The following is a 19,602-nucleotide window of genomic DNA, read 5'->3' on the forward strand; positions in this document are numbered from 1 at the left end:
GAGACACAGTAGTTTAGGAAACAATCTACATAACTGTGTGATGTACTGACACAGAGTTACAGAGGCTAAAATATAATATATTTTTTCTTTCTGCCGGATTACAAGCATCTCTGAACTGACCACATTTCAGCCCTCTAGGTCACTTGATATGACTTAGAAACACAACTGAGCCCTAGCACCAGGTCTTGTGAAGCTGTGTGCAAAGTAGATCAATATAGAATTAAAATATGAGTACTTTAGACCATTATTTGCCAAGGTATGCTCATGCATTTTGTCAAATGCCTATGGAAACTCCTCATAGGACTTTTGGTTATCCAAAATGCATACTGACAATCAAATGCTTACTGCACATGAACCCCTTTGTGTAGAGGCATAATCTTGGTCTCAAGTGAAAGGTAACATGAGGTTTCCTGTGGACTATTTGGATTGTATGTCAGGTGTTCTGATATAGAACGACTACACAAAATATGGAATAATTACAGAAAAATCTCTATTTTTGCATTTACTTCGTTGGTTCAATGGGTGTGTATAAGATGGACTATACATCTGCACAACTAGTAGTGGACAAAACAACATGAAGATTACATTTCTATGGATTCCTTTGAATATTTCAGTACCCAATATGCTGCATCTACTTATTGCTAAGGGAAATACACTGCAGCTAGAAGTTAGGGAAGCACCAAAAGCAGAGGGAGAGGGAGAAGGGCATATTTGTATACATTTAATTGAGACATTAAATGTATTACATTTTAAATGATGACCTAAAGCTGAACTGTGTACAGGTAATGACTTAAAGCTGAGATCTTTGGACAGGTGATGTCATAATACCACCTCTTAGTCACCTGACCTTTCCCTTGTGAGACATGTGCAAACATGACATACAGCTTACAGGAATATAGCTTACAGGCAATTTATGTAGGATGCAACACCTAATCTACATTCAAAACTATTCATGTCAATTCTTCTTCAAGGAGATAATGAGGCTGTCTTGTGTCCTGTCCTTAAAGAAGAGAATGAGGGTTGTCTTGTGTCCTTAAAGGACACTATGAGGTGTTAACGTGTTTTTGCCACAGTGGGACCTGGTGAAAGTCCCCTGTTGCTCAGTCAAGGTACAGAAATGTGTCATCACTTACAAATACCCTCTACACTAGACCAAAGTCATTTTAGGCAAGTCCCTCCACTCGGCGGCCATATTGCAATGCTTTTTGGGCACTCATCGGGCATCCTATTTGTCAGAAATGCGCATGCGCAAGGCTTCACGACACCAATCTTGCTCCAGCGGCGAGTTCACAACACATGATTGGCACGATGTCTTCACAACACACCATATGATTGGCTCAATGTATTTACATGTCGACGTTTTGCTGAGGAAGGGGTCAGTCCGTGTGGACTGACTCCCAGAAACAACTGATGCTCAGTCGTGTACAGAAATGTGTCATCACAGAGTACATATACCGTTTGCGTGTGACAGACATGTACAGTATAGACTTAGTCAACACGTGCCCTCATGAACAGTTTATATCCGCAGTTACTGTGGTTTAGGTTTCTGATGATGACCAACTGTGAATCAAAAAGCGACGCTGTAAAACACGGTTTCTGCCAGGGAACGGACTGGACCACGCAGGACATACTGCAGGACAGCCGTAAAAGCAGCAGCAGGCTGCCCTGTGGGATCATCTCACCCAGGGGTGTTCACAGGCGTGCCTGCACATTATGGGAGTGGGTCTACACCACGCCAACAGGGGGCGACAAATACACTAATGTATCAGACCACATACATAAAGTATAAATACTCTTTTGATCCTGTGAGGGAAATTTGGTCTCTGCATTATCCCAATCCGTGAATTAGTGAAACATACACAGCACACAGTGAGGTTAAGCACACACACTAACAGTGAGCTGCCTGCTACAGTGGCACTCGGGGAGCAGTGAGGGGTTAGGTGCCTTGATCAAGGGCACTTCAGCCGCTCAACCATTTCCCCCGCCCACATTTTTCCAGTGGGTCGAACCGGCAACCCCTCGGTTACAAGCCTGAAGCTCTAACCAGTAGGCCACGGCTGACCCATGTCATACATATCAGCTCTGCTAGCATATGGGCATATACCTCTGAAGTTTGCCTACAAAAAGTTTGCCCACATAAGGAGATCTGGGTGTTAAGCTAACTACTTATGGCAAGTTGCACTGCTCTGGGGTAGCAAAAAAATCTTAAGTTCGCCATCTTAACATATACTGAAGATCACAGCACCCAGCAGAGGACAAAAGTGTAGAGAACAAAACGTCTGCATTTCAGACTTCCTTGTCCCCTCCTGAGTTTACAGGTGCGATAATCCGAAATCCCTATGTTACTTTCCCATAGAAAAAAAACTCTCAAGAGGCCGGATCTCCATGTATGGGCATCTTCAGAGGTCTTCTGCCCTCAATACGTATTACCATCCAGAGGTGTTCCTGTGCCTTACATATTAACATGGTCTGAACTCTGAAGTATATCATTTCACACATGCGATCATATGTCAACAAAAAACATTTGCCCATGTGCGCGCGCACACACACACACCTCAGAACAAGAACAAAAGACCACACAAGAGACGTCTAGTTGGTGTTTAAGGTTTTTTTGTCCGTTTTGTGTTTTTTTTTATTATTAAGGAAAAGCATAATTACTACAAATTACAAAGAACACTAACAGCGAATCACATCAGCCTACAAAGCAGATATTATGAATATTAAATGTTATGATACAAGATTCTCATTCAAGTATTTTACATTTTTCCATTTTATAGATTTTTTTGTTCCTTTTCTTCATTTTGATCAGTTTTCATGACGAGCCTAACATATCTGAACTGCTAATGCACCTATTAACATTTCAATGGATCATGTACAGCTAGTTTATTTATTTATATGGCTTTATGGAATCTTTTTGTCCTTTTTTTTTTTAAATCCCCCAGTCCCTAGTCCTCTGATCTGTAGACATCGCACCTGAGACAGACGCACGCACGGGCACGCACACACACACACGCACAGACACACACACGCATGCACAGACTCACACACAGCATATCGCTGGCCGTTGAAGCGCAGCAGCTCCTGCCTCAGTGCAGTTGGTTTCAGGTTTCCGTTGCTAGGTGATTATTATTCCTGATTGTGATTGGATAAAATGGGTGTGAGGTCATGCCTGAAGACTGGGAGCACCCACTAACGCCTCCTCCCAATCCGTTTTTTTTTAAAAGTTTAGAAATAAGACAATAAAAAATAAAATTAATGTAACAAATGGCCTACTGCTAGACAAGGAGGGGGAAAAGACATTTACACAGACATCACCATGTCCACTCAAGAAGACAGAAGTGTTGCCAAGAGCAACCACGGCTTCCGGAGACGTGTGCGTAGGCTGCAGAGCACGGACAGGCTCCAAGCTCCGCCTTCCTTTCCTTCCTCTTCCTTCCTTGCAGCTTAGCAACTGTAAACAAAGGCCCACTGCACTGGAGGATCCCAGAGGTCACCCGGAGGTCACCAAACACCAGCATGCACCCCAGGTCCGAGCGCCCGACCTGGTGATGTCATACTTCCCTTTGATGGCTACGTGGACCTCGGAAGCTCGGAGGTCGGAGGTCAAAGGTCGCCGCCCTCCCCATACCTCTGTCCATCAGCTCCGGCTACTTGTCAGTAAATACCAGGAGATCTTAATGTACGCATGTAAGGCAGATGTGATCGTCAGCTTTGGGGAGATGGAACACTGGTCATTTACAATTCCAGGTTAGGTGTGGTTATGCGACAACAGTGGGTTTGTATGGCCGTGTGCATGTGTGCGTGTGTCTGTGTGCGCATGTGTGTGTTTGTGTTGTTTGGGAGGGTCAAATTCATGCATTTGTTTGGTTTGTACATGCATGCGCGTGTGTGTCTGTGTGTGTGGACACAGGTATGCGTGTCGGCATAGGATGCAGTTTGGTCTTCAAGTATTCTGGATGATAAAGATGATACTTCCAGTCCATTATGAAGGAGGGCGCTTCTACTCTCACACACACAGACACACCCCGACACTAAGGGACTTCTACAACAGACCTTATGATATGTGGAAGACTGAAGGTATCCCAGTTAAAGTGATTAAGAGAGTGTGTGTGTGTGTGTGTGTGTGTGTGTGTGTGTGTGTGTGTGTGTGTGTGTGTTCGTGTACGAGTGTGTGTGCGCACAGTTGCATATAGTCAGGGTAAATGCTGTCCATCAACATTAAGGTGACCGGCGCGAAGTAAGCAGAGAACCATTAAAGTAAATAAGGCATCTTTCAGTCAGCTCCATCAGACAGGGAGGCGGGGGACAAGGAAGGCGGGAGACAGGGGGGGGTCTTCAGCCTTTTTGTTCTTAGTTTTCCTCCTTGTATATATATATATCGATATATATATATATATATATATATATATATATATATTTAAATCCAGCCCCACTGCTAGTCAACAGTTTTTTTTTCTTTTTGCTCACTTTTCAACTCATAAGGTTCCAACAGAAAAGTTTCTTTGTTTTGTTTTTTTTCTTTATGCATTTTTTTCTCTCTCTCCCTCAGCCCTCCAAATGTTCAGTTCAACACAAAAAGTTTCTCTCTCGTTGTCCAACTTAAGAATTCCCACACGGCTCTCAGAAAAGAAGTCGTAAAAGCACAGAGAGGAGGGGGGTGGGGGAGAGAGAGAGAGAGAGACAGAGAGAGAGAGAGAGAGAGAGAGAGAGAGAGAGGGGAAGGAAGGAGCGATGAGCGGCCGTTTCTGGAGGAGTCCACTCGCAGCGTATCGCACCTCAGCTCAGCTCGGAGAAATGGGGGGAGGGGGCAGAGAGAGAGAGAGAGAGAGAAAGAAAGAAAGAAAGAAAGAAAGAAAGAAAGAAAGAGAGAGGGCTAGGGGACGGGCTCGTTCAAATCCAGCCAATCCAACGATCCAAAACTGCAGATCCAGCCAATCCCAGAGCAGGAAAATAAAAACTAACTACTCTGATATGACATCCCAAAGGAGAAAAAAAAAAAAAAAGAAAATCTCTCCAGCCCTTAACACCATCATCAACATGACGCCCTTTGTCATTTTTAAACGTTGAGGAAATGGGAGGGGGGGAAAAAAAATGTAAGATAAGAGATAAAAAATAAAATGGAAGAGCTTTGATATGTTCCATCCGGGTGCTGCTGTCGTTGGTGTCCGCGTTACGTACGTTTGCGTTGGTTTGTTTTGGTGTCATGCTTGCTCAGCGCTGGCCAGCGGTCCTCGGGGGGGAAGGGGGGCACAGGAAGTGGCGAGGTGCGGGGGCGATGGCAGAGTTGTGACGCGCCGTGTCGCGGGGCTACTTCTGGGGCTTGGCGTCGAGGGCGGGGCTCCGCAGGGCGCTGGGTTTGGCATCATCGCGGGGGGGGCGGGCAGCCTGCAAGGGGGCGTGCGAGCCGTGGGAGGGGTGGCGGCGACGGCCGTCTCCGCTGGATGAGTGCCTCTTTCGACCGCCTTCCTCCATCGGGGGCTGGACACACACACACACACGGGGAGATGGAGGAGAAATATTACATTACATTAGGCTGACGCTTTTTAACCAAAGCGACTCACAACATGGTAAACAATTTAGTGCATCAGTGAGTGCTATTTTCCTACATTAGTACACTACCACCTACATTAGTACACTACCACCTACATTAGTACACTACCACCAACTTTAACATGTACAGAGAAAGACATGGAAGACCACACAAGACCTACACAAACCCCTTCCATGACAAGCACTTCTCCACACAGACGCACGCGCACACGCACACGCACACGCGCACACACACACACAGAGCTCCTGTCTGAGTGCTCACATCCACTCTGAAGTCCTCCAGGCGTTTGAACTTGCTCAGATACTCTGAGAGTTTGGGGTCGATCTCCAGGTTCTTGGCCTTTGAGTACTTCAGGAAGGCCCAGAACTTCTCCAGTCCATACAGCTGGCCTGGGAAACAGAGGAAACAACAAGGGTCACTAGACGCAAAGGCCCATAACACACAGGCACACACACAACAGTAATGATACAGTACAACGGTAACCTCACACACACACACTTTTCTCACCAGCTTCATAGTCTTTCATGGTTTCCTCCTGAAAGTCTCTGAAGATGTCGGGGCGGAACTTCCTCTCTAGGCCGTAGCTGAAGTAGCGGAACAGGCACTCCAGGCCATACCTACACAGAGCGGAGGTCAAAGGTCAGACAGCTCCAACACACACACACACACACACACACACACACACACACACACACACACACACACACACACACACACACACACACACACACACACACACACACACACACACACACACACACACACACACACACACACACACACACACACACACACACACACACACACACACACACACACAGACACAGACAGACAGACAGACAGACTGACAGACAGAAACCTACTACACAAATCAGACACGCAGGCAGACAGACAGACAACACCTGAAACAACAAAACCAGGCAGGCAGACTGCCAGAGCGGTCGGTGCTTTATAACCGGTACCCAGGCAGACTGCTAGAGCGGTCGGTGCTAGAGCGGTCGGTGCTTACCGATATCCAGCCTTGCCGTCCTCCACCACCAGCTGCTTGAACTCCTCGTACATCTTCCTGTTGAAGTGATCTCGCAGGAAGAAGGACCAGAACCGGAACAGCGTGTTCATCTCCTGGGACTGACCAATGCCCAGACGCTTCCGTTCTGAGTGACAACACCAGTAACCAATCAGACACAGCCAAGGAACACCACAAAATCCAAACTTCACAATCATATTTCAAAGATACAGTATATTACACGCAAAGGTATATACCCGAGAATTCCCACAACAAGTTACTTCAGGATCTCCCCCCCCCCCCTTGTTTAAACGACTAAAGGTGTGTACGAGTGTTACGAGTGTTCAGGGGTTCAGAGCTGACACACACACACACACACACACACACACACACACACACACAGACACAGACACAGACACAGACACAGACACAGTCGTACCGTTGAGGCAGCGGCGGCGGTACTTGTGGTAGACGTGTTGCGTGAAGCCGTTCTCCTTGAGCAGCTCGTGGGAGGGGTGCTGGAACTTGGGCAGAGACTGAGGTGTGCAGCCGATGTTGCCCAGGGCAGGAGTGCCCTCAGAGGGGCTGGCATTGGAGCTGGGGGGGGGGAGGGGGGCACCATTAACTCACACAAAGGAACAGAAAAACACATGTGCAACTCTGTGTTCTACATGGAAACTACGCTGGCATGAGAAACGGGTATTGTGCAAAAATAAGCTTGCTGTTGGAGCTGGTATTAGGGTTTAGACCTGGGCTTGCTGTTGGAGCTGGTATTAGGGTTTAGACCTGGGCTTGCTGTTGGAGCTGGTATTAGGGTTTAGACCTGGGCTTGCTGTTGGAGCTGGTATTAGGGTTTAGACCTGGGCTTGCTGTTGGAGCTGGTATTAGGGTTTAGACCTGGGCTTGATGTTGGAGCTGTATTTGCAATGTGAGGAATGTGTGTCAATGTGGTTATTCTTTTCTGCATGTGTGTGCATGCCAATATGACATGACTCATCTTGTGTGTGTGTGTGTGTCTGCATATCTGACTGTGACAGAGTAGGAGTGGTCTGAGAGTGTGTGTATCTATGTGTGTGTGTGTATCTAAGTGGGTGTGTACCTTACTGAAGCAGAGTGTGAGTGTGTGTTTGCATGTGCGCGTGAATCTCTGTGTGTGCGTGTGTGTGCGTATCTGTGTGTACCTGACTGAGGCAGTATGTGAGTCGTTTGAGTGTGCGTGCGTGTGTGTGTGCATATATCTGTGTGTGTAAACCTGACTGAGGCAGTATGTGAGCGGTCTTGAGTTTGTGTGTGTGTGTGAGTGTGTGTGTGTGTGTGTGTGTGTACCTGACTGAGGCAGTACGTGAGCGGTGTTCTCTGGAGTCCATGACCCATCCCACGTGGCACTCCATAGGCGGGTTGGAGCTGTGTCGGGTCTTCCTCTTCCGTGGGGTCTGGGGGGGGGGGGGCAACACAATCACATTAGTTTCTCACACACACACATTCCACAACGCACACACACACATGCATGCATGTGTACAACCCACAGAGATGAACACACACACTTTCCACCATTTTATATTCCATAATTTAAGATGCATGCACACATACAAGCCTGACAAACTACAAAGACAATCTAATCCCATTCTTGACCACAGACCTCTTTCTCAAGCCCATCTGAGCAGGCCAGTGCACACGCACATACTGGCACAACAGAGAAAGAGGACAAACTCAAAAGCAGACCCCTGAGGACACGTCTGCGCTGGTCCAGTCTGGACCACGCCCCGGGTGGTGCCCTCACCTTGGCATCGACGGCCCGGCCCTCCTTGACGACGGGGTAGAAGCGTGGCGTCTGCGTGGGGTCCTTGAGGCGCGGCGTCCTGGGGGTGCGTGGGGTGCGCGCGCTGCGGTAGTTGGGGGAGTCAGGCACGGTGGTGGGCAGCGAGCGGGCGATGGTGGACGGCTCAGGGGCGCCAAACAGCTTGTTGGCCAGAGCGTCAGTGGGGACTGCACAGGGAGCAAACCAAGGGAGAGGAGAGCAGTTAGGAAGGAGAGCACACACACACACACACACACACACACACACACACACACGCCTTTAAAAATCAATACCCAATACAGACTATAAGGAGGGCGCTTAGACCAAAAGCCATTTACCGATTTAACACACAAACACACAGTGAATACAAAAGGATCCAACACAGACTTAGACACAACTCACACACACACACACACACACACAAACACACAGAACTCTCACACAACACACACAAACACACAGAACTCTCTCACACACAAACACACACAACTCTCAGACACAAACACTAGTGATGGGCAAATGAAGCTTTGGTGAACCACTAAACCACAGCAGTGTGAAGCTAGCAACACTAATGAACAAATCCAATATGGCTGCCACATGTAGATTTTTCAACATAAAAGTCCTTACCAAAACCAGTATATGTAACCAAAAATATTGGTTTGCTAAGGACTTTTATGTTGAAAAATGTATGTGTGGCGGCCATCTTTTTGCTTTTCAGCTAGTGTCGCTAGGTTCACACTGCTGTGGTTCAGTGGTTCACCAAAGCTTCATTTGCCCATCACTAACAAACACGCACAACTCTCACACACAGAACTCACACGCGCACAAACACACAGAACTCACACGCGCACAAACACACAGAACACACACACAAACACACACAACTCTCAGACACAAACACACACAACTCTCGGACACAGAACTCACACGCGCACAAACACACAGAACTCACACGCGCACAAACACACAGAACTCACACGCGCACAAACACACAGAACTCACACGCGCACAAACACACAGAACACACACACACACACACACACACACACACTGGGACTCACTGTTCTGTGGGCGTGGGGGTCCCGGTGGCACCTCCTGGTTGGGGTCTACGGGGGGCTCCGGGGTCAGGCAATCAAACTCCTCCCGGCTGATCAGGTGAACCTTCTTGAAGTTCTCCACCTCTTGCTGCTCACAGGGACACACACACACAGAGAAAGACAAGCATTACACACTGCTACACACACTCATTCATATTTACTTAGTCTCAGACACACACATTTTCCAATTTTACTCAAACACAGGCGCACAAACACACACAGTTGATTAGAAGAGCACTTGTCAATGCTCTTCAATAGCAGACATGCACTGGCCAACCCCAAACACATGAGGCTCCAACTAAATAACCATCTCATACCCTACCAATGCTCATGTCCACTTCAACACATTCTATTACAATTAGCGTTCTACTTTGGAGAAGGCAGGAAACCGTCACCAGTTCCAATCGGGGCAAAGGGGCATCTCATCTAGCCCAACCTCAAATCCCACCGTCATAAATTACCAAAAAGTCACAACTTGTGACGTGTGTAAAACCATGAGACAATTCTCTTCTGCAAGGCTTTACTGATGGCCTCGGCGGCCTCGGCGGCCTCGAAACCAAGGACAAGACCGTTTTACTTTCTCTGCATCTGAAGCCGAACAGGGAGAAACTATCCAGGGAAGGCCACTGAAGATAAACACCACTGACTGACCAGCTCTGACTTTTTTCCCCACCTCTTCCTCAAAGCACAAAATTCTTCACCGCCTGCGTCAACACAGCACCTTCCAAAAATGACAATGAAAAAACCTCAAAAAAAAAAAAAAAAAGATTGCCCTCTCTGTCTGTTTCCAAAAACAAACTCCTTTAGGTGGTTATAATCAAAGACTCCTCAAAAGTTCATGAAAAGTTACGCGCACATGGTAGGCTGACCGACAGGACAGAATACCAATAGCGGGTCAAACGGTGAGGCTAGAAAGAGTAGAAACCTGATATTGACAACCGGGTATCACAGGTCAGTGACCCTGCCGTTAACACCTTTTTAACGATACGTGTTTAGCCATCACCTAGCCAGTCCTATTCTGAATCAACACAATCACACACACAATGGACGCTGTGAGAGTAAGTTACCTCTGTGCCGAGATGAGCCATCTCTGCCATCTTGAGGTCCACCAGAGCCGACCCTTGGGCCTTGGGGTGGTCAAGGGGGGGGTCTATTTATAAACACGGACACCGCAGCACAGAGCATGGGGGCTGGGCTGGGCTGGCCACACGTAGGTCAATGCTTTAGTGCGGTTAGCACGTGTCACCACACAAAGGAGTACACCACAAAGGCACCCAACCCACAACAAACGCCCACACACACAGAGCCATTCTGTCCGGCCTCGTCCAGAAAAACACCCAAAGGCATGTTGGGTCTGGTAACCTCGCTCTCTCTCTCGCTCGCTCACACACACACACACGCATACACACACACCTGGAACCTGTCAGAATCTCAAATACAAACACACACACTGGAACCTGTCAGAATCTTACACACGTGTAGAACCTTGCAGTGAAGTCTATTCATAGTCCCTAACGTTTACCTGGCAGGCCAGAAAAGACCAACAGGTAAAAAGAAGGGACACACACACACACACACACACACACACGCATGTGCATTGTTCAATAAAACCAAAAGCACAAAGAGAGAGAAAATGCTTTCAGGGTTGGTATTTAAATGCTCTTTTTTTGTGTGTAAAGTTTATATATACAAACCTATATGCAACAAAAAATATCTAGAATTGAACTGACAAACTGAGTTCTCAAAACTGCCCAGACAAGCAGTTCTCAAAGCATGAAAAAGGCAGCCGGGAAAAGTTAATGGTCAAAGACTTTCATATCTTTGGGAAACTAACCTCACATCTGAACCAATTACTAACACTTACGACCACTTCAGAATGAAGTCTTACAAATCAACTTGATACAACCTGGTCTCAAGACAGCCAGATTTGCGAAGAGAAGTGCTGACATTTGGACCTCTGGCCGGCTGAGCCCACTGTGTACACATATTAGGAGTCTGAGAGGCATAGGTCCGACTCACCTTGATGGTGGCGTACTCGGGTTCATAGGTGTCGTCCCACAGGTCCTGCTCGTAGTAGTAGAGTCCGTCGTTGATGACCTTGACCAGCTCGGAGGTGAGCTTGGAGCGCGAGGTGTGGTTGCCAGTGCGGTCTCCACCGGGGTGCTTGCGCAGGTACGGCGGCGTCTGCGTGACGATGAGGATCTTGTTGACGTCGTGGTCGTCGATCTCGCCGTCCGTCTCCTCGTCGGACCAGTCGGTGAACGTGTTGCGGCGGCCGTCCATCTGCTCCATTTCCTCGTCGAACATGAAGTCCAGCTCCTCCGGCTCCTCCGCCTCCTGGACCTTGGCCGTCGGGGTCGGCGTGGTGGGGATCACCGTGGCGATTGGGCTCTCCTCCGCCTTCTGCAACGAGGGGGTCTGCGTCAGCCGACCAATCAACACATGCATGAGTGGAGGGAGAGAGATGGACAGACAGACAGAGGGATGGAAGGATAAAGAGGCAGAAGAGGCATGAAGGTGAACAAAAGCAAACGCTACAGTAATATGAGAGAATGGGATGGTGCACTTCTTCATGCACATATGAGAGAGAGAGAGAGAGGGGGGAGAAAGAGAGGCAAAGAGAGGTAAGAGAGAAAGAAAGAGAGTTAGAGGTAAAGAGAGGTATAGAGAGTGAGAGAGAGAGAGAGAAAGAAAGAAAGGGAGGTAGGTGGTGGAGAGAGAGAGATAGAGAGAGAGAGAGAGAGAGACAGAGAGAGACAGAGAGAGAGAGAGACAGAGAGAGAGGAAGGGAGGGCCGGGAGGGAGAAGGATGGCAAAGACAGGGAAACAATGAACAGAGTGACAATGAGGTGGAGACCAGGGGATTTACAGGGAAAGAGCAAGAGAAGGAGGGAGAGAAAGAGCAAGAGAAGGAGGGAGAGAAAGAGCAAGAGAAGGAGGGAGAGAAAGAGCAAGAGAAGGAGGGAGAGAAAGACAGAATAGGAGCGAGCACATGAAAGACAGAAAGTGAGGTCATCATTCTCTTACCTTGGGCCTGGCGGGCGAGGGCCGAGGCCTCTTCTTGACCTCGATCCAGGACTCTGAGTCGAGGTCAGGCAGACTGGCGGACAGACCTTTGGGCATGGTCTTCAGGTTACTCACGTCCTCTGGTTTAGACTGAACAGGGGTGGAGGAGCGTGGCATGTCTGCAGGAGAGACAATCAGTTAGCTCAACACTGCCCCCAAATGGTCAAACTGTCTAATTGCTTTGAGAGCATCATGTACAATATTGGTGGGTGGGTTTATCCCCAAAATGGCAATGTACTTTCCTTCAAAACTACCAAGAAAATGGACTCAAACATAACTCTGACCAACTAGTCAGGAGACAACTTGTGTAACCTTTCTGTAAACAGAACACTGAGCAGCGTCAAGCTCCACCCTCGGATCTGTTCTGTGGAAAACCCCTGGTAGATGTAAATTATGTTAGTCAACTATTTTCTCAATATGCTATGAGCTAGCAATCTATGGCTACTTTGCTTCACAATACGGCCAGACAGACTAGCCTCTTGCCTAATGTCTTTGTGAATTTGAAAAAAGTGAAATATGCACGAATAAATGACATTTAATCATTTAAAGACAACTGTGTCGCTGGCCAAGGTAAACACGTGAGTGTCTTGACAACTTGGTCCATGTTAACCAGGTCTCTTTAGCACGATGCTAACTTGGCCCGCAGTATACATGACATTTTCCGACAGTTTAACAGTTAAAAGCTAATATTGAATAACGTTGGCTTTCATCCTCCTGTGTTTAGTAATTTGACGTTAATTTACCTGTCAAGCATCAGACACTCCCTACTCATTCTTCAAGCAAGCTAACCTAGACGCTGCTAGCGACAACTAACGTCATCGTGGCTAAATTCTACTTTTAGCAAGACAGGAGTCTTGTTACCTAAAGTTATACAAGTGCTGAAAAAAAAAACTGACAAAACCTATAACATTAACGTTACTTCAAGCTGGAAAACGATGGTATGAACCTAAGTAGCGCTGAGTTAGTCATAACTCCACTGCCAAACTACATAAGCACAAGGATGCGCTTTTGTTAGATATAACCCACATCCACTTAGTGGGTTACTACTAATGGTGGGTGGGTCGCGAACGAACGTGTCTTTAATAAGAACGAACTGAATTGATTTGCCTTTACACTTCAGTCGTTCGTTCGTTCCTTCCGATAAAATCCACCACTAGTTCTAGTTACTACAGACTACCACAACAAGCCAAGCGTAGCCGCAGTGACATGACTACTTTTAGGCAAGGTAGTCAACTGATAGACCTTCATATAAAAAACGTGTCCTGAAGTTAACCAAAACATGTTCTACGTTACTGTTGTATCATATTATAATTATATTGTATTATATACAATAAAACAAAGCATTCAACAGTCTTTCCCGTGTACAACTAAAATAATCAAACTTTGCAGAGCATCGTTTCCAAAAAGGGGTCCTATACTACCCTGGAAACCCAGAGTTCTAGGAGAGCACAATTGTAATTTGCTCAGCAAGTCACTAAGGCAGGGGTCTCAAACTCCCGGCCCGCGTCCGGCCCAATTCCGCCCCGCGACGTATGTCAAAATAATAATGTATTCCGGCCCTTGGGGGTATTTTTAATTGCGACAAACAACGATACTGATTAAAATAGACGATAAGTACGGTGACATCTCATTTGTACCATCATCCACTATTTGCTAGACATCCAGAGCTTGATTCAAACCCAAAATCGCTGCACAAAGTTTTCAGGAAATACTTGTATTACACGACAAACTCGAAGACGTGCATTTATGACACGGAAGCATGCAGGCCATAGTATTGCACAAATTGAAGCAGAAATAGGCCTACTCCAAATGTTGAAAAACGTCTTAGGTAGGCTATGTTATTCACCTATTATGATTCTGAAGGAGAATATCCTTTTGGAGATGATCGATCGTCTATTGACAGTGATAGTCACGGTGAGTCTGTGAATGGAGGTGCGTCTTTGCATGTTAGGTGCTACCATGCTTATTTCGACCCTCTGCCCAACATAGCTTGGAGGTTGCAGTGGTAATCGTGATAAGTGTCCGTAATGGACATGGTACAGACAGCAGGGCTAGTAGAAATAGGGCTCTGAAGAAGTCACCCGCGATAGGAACTGATTTGACCAGGATACTTTATTGTAGGCCTTGTGGTTATAGGCTAGTAATAGTTTACTATTGTTGGATACATCTTAGGTGTTTTCCTGTTATGTGGGTAATATGACAAAAAAGGAAGTAAACCTGCTCAAATGTGTTCATCCAGTATTTACTGAAAGGTGCATAATTTGAGGTGCTTGCCATCCAGTGGCAAATTAGATGGGTAAATTTACCCCCTTCATAAACTTTTGTTTACTCAAAGATTTTTACATTTACAGTAGGACTTTATCTCTGACCACTTTCAAGCCATGGCCTTTTGAAATTTTGATATAAAAATCCAATGGTGTTTTTAACTTTCTTAACCCTGACACCTAGTTTGCCAGGTTTAAAAAAGTTATAAGAGGAAAATATTTTTATTTGGTGTGAAACACACACATAGGCCTACCTGTTTCTATGCTTTTTTGTTTGTTTTTATAATTTGTATTAATATTTATTTTATCATTATTTTATTTATAACCTAAGGTTGCTAGCACAGGTGTCCAAAAATAGATAAAAAGACTTGCACTTTCTGTGTGTAGTTTTGTGTTTAAAAATACAGTATTGTATTTGTATATGAAAAAACATTGCATTTTAGGAAATAGCCGTTCTTTTTTGTATCATTCTTTAACACTGACATGGCCCTCCAATCAGATGACATTGGCAGAAGTGGCCCTCAGCTCATTTGAGTTTGAGACCCCTGCACTAAGGCAATGATGCTCATGATGCTAATTACCTATGCCCATGAACCGAGCTGCACCAATCACAACGGTGTATTTGATATAGGCGGGCCAGAGGCGAGCTTAACAGATGACGACAGCGCTGCAACGTCAAAGTCCGGAATCAGTCAGTAAACATTGGTAGTAGTGTTATCCAATTGCGTGCAGTGATATTTTCAAATGCATGCTTGGTGCCACCCCTTGAGTTAGGCAATTTTCCTTACTCATAGCCAGACCCTTAGATCTTTCTAGATCTGGGTCTGGATTACTCATAGCCAGACCCTTAAATCTTTCTAGATTTGGGTCTGGATTTCCAGGCTAGTCCTGTGCAAGATCGGTATGGACTGTAAGTGGCGAGATGCTTACTGGACTTTGGCTCCACGGATTGTCTGGGCACAAACTCGGGACAGTTGATGAGCTGAGAGAAATCCGTCTGGTTCTGGTCGGGCGCTGCGAGGCCAGGCAGCGGCCACTTGTCGGGGTCCTCCTTACAGCGGATCTTCATGTCGATGATCTCCACCACACTGCTGTCCTTCAAAGCCTGAACCAGACAGGCAAATCAGACTTCATGTTTTCACGTGTCTTCATGTTTTCAAACCTCAAGTGTCTCTTTATGCTTGCAAAAACATGTGTGATTCTGTGTGTATGCAGATGTTGCTGTCCATCTCTATTTGAATACTTCTGGTGAAAGTATGCAGGAATGTGTATCTGCAACCTTAAACCTGGTTCTGTGGTGAAATTGTGCATTTCAGTGTTGTGTGTGTTTTACCTCTACTACTGATAACTGCCTATTTCTATGATCAGGTTGATATTTGAGGTGAGGGCCTGGACTTGGGGTGTGTGTGTGTGTGTGTGTGTGTGTGTGTGTGTGTGTGTGTGTGTGTGTGTGTGTGTGTGTGTGTGTGTGTACCTATAGGATCAGGCTGATATCTGTGGTGAGGGCCTGGACTTGGGGGGTGTGTGTGTGTGTGTGTGTGTACCTCTAGGATCAGGCTGATATCTGTGGTGAGGGCCTGGACTCGGTGGAAGCTGGCGACAAGAGTGACTGGCAGGAAGCCCCCCTCATCCATCTTCCTCCGCAGGAAAAAGTCCCTTTGCAGGTTATCCACACTGAAGTAGTACTCACTGGAGACACACACACACACACACACACACGACACATTAACACGTCGTCCATCAGGCGCAGCTGAGGGAAGAGCTTGTGATACAAGTTAAGCGCTGGTGTCATCATTTGACCTCACTTACTGTTAACTCAAATCTCATGTAATTCAATAGGTCATACATCTATGACTAGTGCATGTGTCAAACAAAGCATTCCTCTATGGCAGAAATATGCATCTACTGATGTACCGCCACACTCACATCTGTCTCTTGATGTAGTCCTTCAGCAGACCCTGGTCCACAGAGTACAGGTCTTGGCTGCTCAGGTTGTCATAGTAATAGGTGACGGAGCTGTTGGGGAACTTGGGGCCGTAGGCGCCGTCTTTCCCCTCGTAGCCTTTGTAGCCGTAATGATAGTCATAATGTCCTGGGTGAAGAACAAGGTGTAACAAGTATTAGCGCATATATATATATATATATATATATATATATATATATATATATATATATATATATATATATATATATATATATATATATATATATATATATATATATACACACACACACACACGTATATATACGTATATATACACACAAGGATACAAGGAAGTTTATTGTCACACGCATATAGTTACTGGAAGTAAGAAATGCAGTGAAATTATGTCTGGTGTCAGCCTATTTGTGCATTTATGGGGGGGTAAAAAGTGCAGTAGAAGAGGGGTATTATATATACACACAGACACACACACACACACAGACAGACGCGCGCACACACACACACAATGTGATCTGCATGACTGTTACAGATGAACTGTGTGATGAGCTTGTGTAAGTAACCTTTGTGCATCAGTCGATGTCTTTTCCCCTAGTTTCATGTTTGTCTCCAGCCAGTGACCCATATTCTAGTTTCTGCTCCTTAATCACATGACCTGCCTCTGCAGTGCAGTGGTGAGTAGGCCTTTTGTGCATGAGCAAAATCACCATTTTGTAAGAACAGTCAGATGCACAAGGCACAGCTGAGGACGTCATGGCCATCTTGCGCTTACTCTTAAAAGCACGTCTGTCTCTGCAAACAACTAAATCTTTAGGCAATTTGCTTCAAGACCCCTCACTTTATAACCATGTTCTGGTCTGTTAGCCATCACATCAGATTAGTTCACTCTTGAAAGTGCAGATCTAACAATAGATCATGCACATGATAAACCATTTTGAACTTATTCTTATGTTCAGTAAATACATCAGGTGTTTTCAGAATAAGAAAAATATATATATTTATATTCACATTTATCTAGTGTGTGTGTGTGTGTATAAGTATTGTCTTTGTATTATCACGATCAGTACTTGTATAACAGCAATGTGTGTGTGTGTGTGTGTGTGTGTGTGTGTACACATGTAGAATGTGTGTATGCAGACCTCTGCTTCCGCCTCTTCCTCGGCCTCTTCCTCTCCCTCGGCCACGGCCGCGTCCTCGGAACCCAGCACGGAACGGAGCGCCCTCGCTCTTGACACTCGACACCTCGTCATGGTCGTCGCGGAACTCACGCTCGTACTTCCCGCTGTGCCAATCTGATGAGCACACACACACACACACACACTTCAGAAATCACAGCTATTACAGGCTGGGTATTGTGTGTGTACTTGTAAACACTGCAGCTCTCTGACAGGAAGTCCCACCCTCTATAACAAAAAAAAAGCCAATAGCTTGGCATGAACACTAATGGAACATTCATCCATCTGTTTTGTAGACAGTGCAACCATAGAAACAGCTGTGGCAGGGAAACATGGTGCTGAAACAGCAGCTACAAAAACCCAAATTATTTTGATCTTTGCCCCACCTAGTTGAAGCAAATGTCAACAGGTTGTTTATGCAAGTCCTGTCAGATGACTTCAAGTGATTTCAGATATGTTCCTAAATAGTGAATTGGATCAGGTGTACATAATGATGAAATAATAATGTTCTGTTCTCCCTGGCGTATTTGATCCAAGTCTCATCATGTGCGACCGCCTGGATGTTGGCGCCTCAGCTGATGATGGAACCACAAGCTTATGATTGCTCAGGCACAGTCTGTGTGATAGACTTTTGACCATCTCACATTAAACTGGACTGATCTAATGGACTCTGTGGCGCTATCAGCACCTTCCTGGGTTCATAATCCACGGGCCGCAGTGAAGCCTCCCTGCACTGCATGTCCAGTGTTAAAGCTACCGCTAGTGATGGGCAAATGAAGCTTTGGTGAACCACTGAACCACTGCAGTGTGAAGCTAGCGACACTAGCAGAAAAAAAAAAGATGGCCACCACACATTCATTTTTCAACATAAAAGTCCTTAAGTAAACCAGTATTTTTGGTTATACTGGTTTGGGTAAGGACATTTATGTTGAAAAATCTACATGTGGTGGCCATATTGGATTAGTGTCGCTAGCTTCACACTGCTGTCTTTCAGTGGTTCACTAAAGCTTCATTTGCCCATCACTAGCTACCGTCACTTTGGGAAGAACAGGATGAACATTTCATGACATGTCAATCTATGCACAGCTCTCCTGCTCATTGGTTAAACAGGGTCATGTGGGTGTGATGTCGTACCGCGGAGGTCGTTCCTGCTGTTCGGGGGCATGCGGGAAGGCTCGTTCTGGCGCGTGTTGTTCCGGGAGGCGGAACGCTCTCGTGGGCCCTCAGACTTCACCTCAATCACCAGAGGAACCCACTTGTGCTTGTTACCTACACACACACACACACACACACACACACACACACACACACACAAAATAATAAAATCATGAATTAGTCTGTCAGCTTTTCCATTACACAGAATGGTAGTTAAGATTTGACACCAACACAAATACATCAGACAGAAATGAGTAAACTGAGTACAGAGAGCAGTTCCTCAACTGTACAGTAGGCGTCACTATTGCACTAAGAGAAAGAGGGAGAAGCAGGAATGGTGTAAACTTGAGAAAAATTACGTGGCCCAGGCAAGCACACACTCGCACACGACACTCGCGCACACACACACACACACACACACACAAAATGACAGGCAGAGAAAGAGAGACAGAGAACACAGCCAGCTCCAGCCAGCTCCAGCTGCCAGGTTCAGAACTAGTGGAAGAATTCACAAACAGTTCAGAGAAACCCCAAAGCCAGACAGCCAT

General features: G+C 46.1%; 1 protein-coding gene across 4 annotated transcripts in view; it reads right to left on the reverse strand.

Annotated features, from left to right (window-relative positions):
• Positions 1-2,593: 2,593 nt before the first annotated feature.
• Positions 2,594-19,602, reverse strand: part of larp1 (La ribonucleoprotein 1, translational regulator) — a 40,324-nt gene continuing 23,315 nt past the window's right edge. For 2 of the 4 annotated variants that reach the window (XM_076275232.1, XM_076275230.1), the window contains 15 exons: positions 19,034-19,168; positions 17,864-18,016; positions 16,709-16,874; positions 16,327-16,471; positions 15,713-15,887; positions 12,480-12,637; positions 11,472-11,855; positions 9,417-9,540; positions 8,338-8,543; positions 7,884-7,990; positions 6,997-7,154; positions 6,561-6,705; positions 6,059-6,168; positions 5,813-5,940; positions 2,594-5,478 (listed from right to left, as the gene is read on the reverse strand). In XM_076275232.1, the coding sequence (XP_076131347.1) occupies positions 5,308-5,478; positions 5,813-5,940; positions 6,059-6,168; positions 6,561-6,705; positions 6,997-7,154; positions 7,884-7,990; positions 8,338-8,543; positions 9,417-9,540; positions 11,472-11,855; positions 12,480-12,637; positions 15,713-15,887; positions 16,327-16,471; positions 16,709-16,874; positions 17,864-18,016; positions 19,034-19,168 (2,465 nt within the window). In that variant the 3' untranslated portion in view covers positions 2,594-5,307. Of the gene's footprint in view, positions 5,479-5,812; positions 5,941-6,058; positions 6,169-6,560; positions 6,706-6,996; positions 7,155-7,883; positions 7,991-8,337; positions 8,544-9,416; positions 9,541-11,471; positions 11,871-12,479; positions 12,638-15,712; positions 15,888-16,326; positions 16,472-16,708; positions 16,875-17,863; positions 18,017-19,033; positions 19,169-19,602 lie in introns of all 4 variants that reach the window. The other 2 variants (XM_076275229.1, XM_076275231.1) reach the window with 1 other exon arrangement.

The sequence above is a fragment of the Alosa pseudoharengus genome, unplaced genomic scaffold, assembly GCF_046254945.1.
Source record: "Alosa pseudoharengus isolate Yale_2024_CS ecotype anadromous, Long Island Sound unplaced genomic scaffold, YU_APseudo_1.1 YU_APseudo_1.1_scf_8, whole genome shotgun sequence".
In the NCBI taxonomy this organism is placed as follows: domain Eukaryota; kingdom Metazoa; phylum Chordata; class Actinopteri; order Clupeiformes; family Clupeidae; genus Alosa; species Alosa pseudoharengus.